General features: G+C 40.5%; 1 protein-coding gene across 1 annotated transcript in view; it reads left to right on the top strand.

The window, feature by feature from the left end:
- LOC106811180 (BTB/POZ domain-containing protein KCTD3-like) overlaps positions 1 to 3,273 on the top strand; it is a 12,752-nt gene extending 9,479 nt beyond the window's left edge. Inside the window, exons 14-19 of the mRNA XM_014814723.1 lie at positions 227 to 397; positions 786 to 941; positions 1,307 to 1,403; positions 1,645 to 1,754; positions 1,981 to 2,058; positions 2,460 to 3,273. Of these exons, the coding sequence (XP_014670209.1) occupies positions 227 to 397; positions 786 to 941; positions 1,307 to 1,403; positions 1,645 to 1,754; positions 1,981 to 2,058; positions 2,460 to 2,686 (839 nt within the window). The 3' untranslated portion in view covers positions 2,687 to 3,273. The remainder of the gene's footprint in view (positions 1 to 226; positions 398 to 785; positions 942 to 1,306; positions 1,404 to 1,644; positions 1,755 to 1,980; positions 2,059 to 2,459) is intronic.
- Positions 3,274 to 7,500: the final 4,227 nt, after the last annotated feature.

Genomic DNA, 7,500 nt, shown 5'->3' with positions numbered 1-7,500 from the left:
TAGTATACATGGGATGCTTCAATTGTCAGTGGGTCTGGAGTGACATGCTATTACAGTGTGATGAAGCTCAATTCTACACGACAGAAAAGCAGTAATTAATTTGCAATTAAAATTTATGGAACCCTTGATTTCATAGGCAAGTTTTTGGGACATTTATTTATCATTTATTAACATCTTAATACATTATTATATTAATTTATTTATTTCACGAGTATTTCCTCTCCAGGTATTAGTGGTAACTGGATAGAGATCGCGTATGGCACAAGCTCGGGCACCGTGCGAGTTATTGTGCAGCACCCGGAGACTGTGGGGCATGGACCACAGCTGTTCCAGACGTTCACTGTCCACCGTAGTCCTGTCACCAAAGTTATGCTGTCAGAGAAGCATCTCGTGTCAGGTGAGTGTGCCCCGGTAGACATCTGTCTCGTTTACACGTAACTATGGCATCGCCGTAACCTCTGAGCAATGACTGGAGGGCTTCAGTGCCTTCAACCAATCAGATTCAGGGAGTCGGGACTATCTTCAACTTTGATAAATTTAGTCAGGTTTGGATTTTTCTTTCCTTAATTTTTTAACCACTAGTGGTGATGTTGTGCATGCCTTTTCACTGCCGAGTATACTTGCCAGACTTAATTTATGACAACTCATCCATCTTGTGTCTGTTGCAAAGTGCAGCTATCTCCTGATTAGTGCAGAGAGGTCCAGCATGCATCATCACTGCATTGAGGATTCGCACATCTGCAACGACTAGCTCGGGCTAACTCGTAATGAACTCTGTTCCCCAGTGTGCCTGGAGTACAACCACGTGCGCACGTGGAGTGTGACTCGCTTCCGTGGCATGATCTCCACGCAGCCGGGCTCGACCCCTCTCGCCTCATTCAAGATTGTCTCGCTGGAAGACGTTGACCCCCACGTGAGCTACACGAGCGGAAACGACTACGGTACCATGTCCCCCATGACACACGAGAGCAGAATATTTTGCTTGGGTGCTTAACATGTGATTATTGGGCCATATTTTATTTGAGTAATTACGCAGAAGAAGGCCTGCAACATCAGAAACTTTAGAGAAATCGTCCGTTGATGACCATGGTACAGTTGCAAATTTTCAGACGTTCATGTGCCTATAGGAAAATATTGGATATGATCATGAGGATTCCAAGAATTAATTAGCATTCATAACAGCGAAATTACTGTCACAGTATATATGAATTATTTAAACGTGCGAGTTAGGTGATAATTACCATGTTGAAACAATGCTGAAACGTTTTACACCAGGTTGATTGGATGCTGGTTCTGTTCGTTCTAGGTCCATATGGAGTGCAGGATGAAGATCAAGTATTTGTGCAGAAAGTTGTTCCTGAGACAGATCAGCTATTTGTTAGACTTTCTTCTACTGGTAAACGGTAAGAATGTGTTAGATACTCCACTTATCACCTAACCTACAAATGTCATACACTGGTTTTTGCTAGATGTGAAGGTGATTAGCTAAGTCACTGATTTGACAATCAATAAGTGAGGAACCATTGTGTAGCCATGCGAGTGTTGGTTTAATATTTAATAAAAATATATAAAATATAAATTTTAAATATATTTTAATTGTCATGTTTGCTTGCTTCTGTTTTCTTATGCATATTTGCCTTGCAGCGTATGCATGATTAAGTCAGTAGATGGCTCGACCATCAGCTCATTCTGTGTACATGAATGCGAAGGCTCCAGCCGCATGGGCTCACGTCCACGACGCTACTTATTCACAGGTAGATAGATACAATAAGACTTTGTTTTTAGTGGTGTGTGTGTGTGTGTGCGTGCGTGTGCGCATGCGTGCGTGAAATACGATTGCAAGTGTGCAAGAAAACTTGCCTTTTCTTACTTTTTATGTCAACCCAATTTACCTATTTAATTACTTAGCACACATTTGCATTATTAATCTAATCTGTGCATAGGATAACACCCACTGGCACTATTGATGCTGCCTTTCAGGTCATGTCAATGGTGCAATTCAGATGTGGGATATCACGACCGCTTTGGAATTGTGCAACAAACCTGAAAAGAAAGAAGGTGCGTGTATATGAAAGCTTACTCATGAGTGTCCACATAGTCTGCTTCTTGAGATATTGCACGATAATAACGTCAGTTTTAGTTTATGGGTGTTTTCTCATTTTGTTACCCGAAAGCAACACATGTGCTATCTTGGATAAATCTCAATTTTCTCTGCTGCAAAATGAACAAGGTTTGATTAGATAAAATAGCATTCGGACATGAACAGTAAAGTAAGCACCTGTGCAAAGCTGGCTAAGGGTTGCTTGCTAGTGTTAAAGGGATTGCCTCACTATAATGATAAGTAGTCAAGATAAATATGAAGGTAGCATGAAGCCTCATAAGCAGCTATATACCGCCATGTATTGGCAGTGAAGAGATACGTGACAGCATACTGATGTGCTATTCTGTGTGCCTTGCAGAGGCGGAGGGAGTGGGAGGCCCGACGGAGAAGGAGCTCCTGCGCATGATGGAGCATTGTGACTGCACCGGCTCTCTCAACAGCACACCATCGTTCTCTCCTTCCCCCTCGTTGCTCCTATGTGGATTCCCGCACGGGGGCGCCCGGCTCAAGGCATCCAATCTTGCCTTTCTCCTGCAGGCCTCGCAGACAGAAGCTCCCGAATCGCTGAAGGCAACGACGTGTTAAATGCAGGTGTGAAACCGATTGCTTGCACATTTAAACAGGAGTGGGGCTTTGCTGTGCTAGCTAAAATTATTAATTGTGAAACACATGAGAGGGAGGTGGCGCCAACAATTACGAAGCCGATTGGTAATAGTCGGTGTAGCTGCACAAGTGTGGCTGCTATGTTGCTGTATTGTGTGGAGATCTTGCGTCCCCTTTAGGGTTAAAATCGCCAGAGTGGAGACTGGTGTACTCGGTTTTCATGTTTGCTTCCCGGCTCATACCCTTGCTAATCGTCGTATAAGGAAGTTAACTGCCTGATAAGTTTTATTCTCATTTTCAATTCATTAAACGCATGCAGTTTACAGTCATTAGAATAGATATTGCATAACAAATGGACTTATATGCCAGTGTGTTATAGATTGACAGTAGCTGCATTGTTTACAGTGCTATGGTATTGGAGTGGCGTAATTGGCCAGTTCTTTGGGTTCATAGTTGTTGCAGAGGTGGTGCATGCAGCCGAATATGTCAGTAGCATTATATCAGGAGCGTCACGATATACACATATGCATATCGTCAGAAGTAGATAATAGGGAAGGAGTGTGACTTCAATTAACAAGGGAAATTCGTCATTTACTAGCCTTAGAATACCTACGATTTACTACGCATAACTCAACCAACTTGAGCTCAAATCGTACACAGTACATTCCTAGCATCGTGTGAAATCGTTTCCTCGTATACACCCGCAATCCGGAGATACAGGCAAAAACGTACGACACGATTTTCCATTATGTTGCCAGCAAACTGAATGTATAAACCACCTAAATTGAAACAAAAGGCAGCTCTTGCGCACTTGCTCACTCGGCGATCCGGTGTGGCTTGCTAGTAGCTGCCTTTTGTTTAAATTTAGGCAGTTTATACATTGTTTGCTGGCAACATTATAGAAAATCGTGTCGTACATTTTAGTCTGTATCTCCAGATTGCGGGTGTATAGGAGGAAACGATTTCGCACGATGCTAGACGAATGCACTGTGTACGATTTGAGCTCAAGTTGGTTGAGTTATGCGTAGTAAATCGTAGGTATTCTAAGGCTAGTAAATGTCGAATTTCCCTTGTTTATTGAAGTCACACTCCTTCCATATTATCTACTTCTGATATCATGGTTCTCCAAAATCCAAATAATTAATATGCCATGTGTTATGTAGGATTATTTATTGCTGCGTGTTACGGCTACAAGGAATTGATACTGAATATTGTATAGGATACAGACCGATATACAGATTTCGCTTAGGTAGAAGTTCATATGTATCCACGATACTCGGAATAACACACGATATTTATATATAGGAATGTAAACATACCCCTGTTAGTTGCTACCCACTGTTTAACTTATCAATTGCCTTTGATTATTGTGATTTTAGAGAATTTAGATAATTGCTTTATGGTTAAAGACTATCTCCTCTCTATATAAGTGTAGGCCTATACATACGTAAATTATGTGGTGTTGTGGCTTTTAGCATTAGAGAAAATTTGTGACCTCATCCCCCCCCCCCAACAACAGCCAGTATATCATGCATCCATGTACTGACACACGTACCCTTATACCGTGTAGGTTCCCCCAATAATAATCTGTATTTGCATATAGTTGTTCGTATGCTAGTTCTGTACAAAATTAAAGCCAGTGTTGGTACTTGTAGTTCTTTTGAGATCATATTAATTTATTGAACATATCTATACTAATATACTATCAGGAGTAGATAATAGGGAAGGAGTGTGACTTCAATAAACAAGGGAAATTCGTCATTTACTAGCCTTAGAATACCTACGATTTACTACGCGTAACTTAACCAACTTGAGCTCAAATCGTACACAGTACATTCGCCTAGCATCATGCGAAATCGTTTCCTCGTATACACCAGCCGTCCGGAGATACAGACTAAAACGTACGACACGATTATCCATTCTTTGGCCATCAATCCGAACGTATTCCCCGCCGAACTTGAAACAAAAGGCGAGGCGGTGTGGCTCGCTGGGAGATTGGACATCGACGCAACACTCGGCGAGATAAACTTTGACCCGGCATACAGCTACATACTGGCATACCGGCATACAGCTGGTATGCCCCCCACGCACGCACGCCCACCGCAATCTCCCAGCGAGCCACACCGCCTCGCCGAGCGAGCAAGAGTGCGTTAGTAGCTGCCTTTTGTTTCAAGTTCGGCGGGGAATACGTTCGGATTGATGGCGAAAGAATGGATAATCGTGTCGTACGTTTTAGTCTGTATCTCCGGATTGCTGGTGTATATGAGGAAACGATTTCGCACGATGCTAGGCGAATGTACTGTGTACGATTTGAGCTCAAGTTGGTTGAGTTAAGCGTAGTAAATCGTAAGTATTCTAAGGCTAGTAAATGACGAATTTCCCTTGTTTATTGAAGTCACACTCCTTCCCTATTATCTACTCCTGATACTATGGTACACTATCCTATACTATACTACCATGTAGGTATGTTCGTGGTATCATGAAATTTATATTTTGCCGTTTGTGTAGAGAAATTACATGAATGACATATACATATATTAATTTTTATGTGGGCAAAGTTGAGTTGTCTGAATTTTATCTTATCTTTAAACACTTTCTATGAGGCAACAGTTTGGGGGTATAATTTGCGTTCATAGCACTTGAAGATATCACCACGTTACCTTATATTGTTGTAAATTGCTATGCTATTTATCTATATAACGTGAGCAGGAGCAGTGATTTGTATCTTATATTTGTGATCGCATGCGTTTTACCCACTGAGATACGTTCTATAAATTGCGATGCTCAAGCTTGCCAATTTATTTATGAAACGTGAATGCGGACATCTGTTGATATTTTGTATTTGTGCATGAATGTCCGCGTATTTATCTGCCTACAGATTTATTAGTTCCTTTTTTAAGTGCTGTGATAATCAATAGTAAATACGATAGGGAAATTTATGATTGAAAAGTATATTTTGTTTAATACTTAGGTTAGATTTACTTTTTCTATTCATGTTTATCTTTGGATGACCGTTTAGAAGAGGTTTAGGTTTTGTGGCATTCATAATCAGTGTATACCAAAAATGCTGAATAGTTACATTAACAATGTCTTTATTATTAACGACCGAATTAAGGAAATAACTGTTTTACTGATTTTTGTTGTAATGGTAGGATACACATTTTCGTTTAAAATAGCTGGAGTATACACTAGAAAGTATCAATAATAAAGTCTCGATGTGAAATTTCCCAAGTTTATGTCGATTTTTATGTATCTGAGTTATAGTCACAACTCAATATAGGAGTTTTTCAACCACGTTTTTATACGAGTAGTTAGTCCACTGTGAAACCCCTGATATATAATAATCCAGACAATTATCATTTACATTTACTGACAAAACAGCAAATACAATACTCAAGATTTTTTTTATCTTCCTCGCAAAAAAGACATCCCTTATTTTTGCTCTACCAGCACATTTACAAGGGTTTTACAATAGCACAATAACACATCAACCTACCGTCAAACATGTAAACTAACGCTAACAACATGTAAACATGTAAACTAACGTTAACAACATGTAAACATGTAAAACAACGTTAATGGCTACACGTTTCCACCAACTGATGGCGGTTTGTGTTATAGAAGTGAATCACAATCTACTAAAACGTACACTTCAACTACTATATTTTCTAGCACAAAATATTGTAAAAATTAGTTGTATTAGGCCTACACATCAAGCGCATTTTCTGACCATACCTCGTGTCGATTACTCGATCATATAATAAAATAATAACTTTTCCAGCATCATGGTTCATTTTATAACCCTACAGACTGTTTGATACAAACTACCTGCGTTGATTAAACGAGGCGGTACATTTAGTCAAGACACGCACATCCAACTATGTTCATTGAGTGGCCAGAACGTATTTAGAGTACGTGGAGAACAATCATTGGTTGATCCGTGAAACTAGAATGCAGCGCGCAATCGTTCACGTTCAAAAACGCCCACGTGCGTCCGCTTACCGATACAGTCAACAACAATCATTTTCAATAAACTTACATCCGTTCATGACTAACATGAACTAACACGAACTAACATGAACTAATATGAACTAACATGAATCCGTTCAACACGCTGCCATGTGCATCAACATGGTCACCACAGGTCTACATAATCCAAAAATTAGTGGGTATCTTTAGTTGTTGTCGGCTCATGTGTATGCATGTGCATGCTGAACTGGTTAACTAAACAGACTAACATACACTGTAGATTTCTCACAAATATATATTTAACGTGATTAACTAACACATAAACATATACGAACATAAATTCAACATGTAACTAAACATTCCGATATGCAGTACTTCGTTATAACAGAATACTCAAACACGAAACCAAATACTCTCCTCGTCATTCATACACCCACACAATCACTTTTCTGTGATTGTGGAACGTCACCATTTAGCTTTTTTAGTTTTTCGCCTTTAACCGTCACCCAGCAACTTTCCGTGCAATATACGCTCAGTTAACCGGGCTCTGGAGACATTTGTACACGCGGGCGCGTAAACACAGACGAACAGCCACCAATCTATAATATCGATTACGTCATATAGACCGCGACAACGCGAGCAAGATACGAGTAGCGGCAGCTAGTAACCGCGTCCAAAGAACGCATCTCACTTGACTCAATAGCCTGGAGTTTAATCATGCCACAAATGAGGGTTTTCAGGGGCGTGTACAGGGGGGGGGGTCCAGGGGGTCCGGACCCCCCCCTGCTCGCGCAGAAAACGCATCTGAGGGGGTATAATTTCAAAAT

The sequence above is a fragment of the Priapulus caudatus genome, unplaced genomic scaffold, assembly GCF_000485595.1.
Source record: "Priapulus caudatus unplaced genomic scaffold, Priapulus_caudatus-5.0.1 Scaffold512, whole genome shotgun sequence".
In the NCBI taxonomy this organism is placed as follows: Eukaryota; Metazoa; Priapulida; class Priapulimorpha; order Priapulimorphida; family Priapulidae; genus Priapulus; species Priapulus caudatus.
This window is presented reverse-complemented; position numbering and strand designations above follow the sequence as displayed.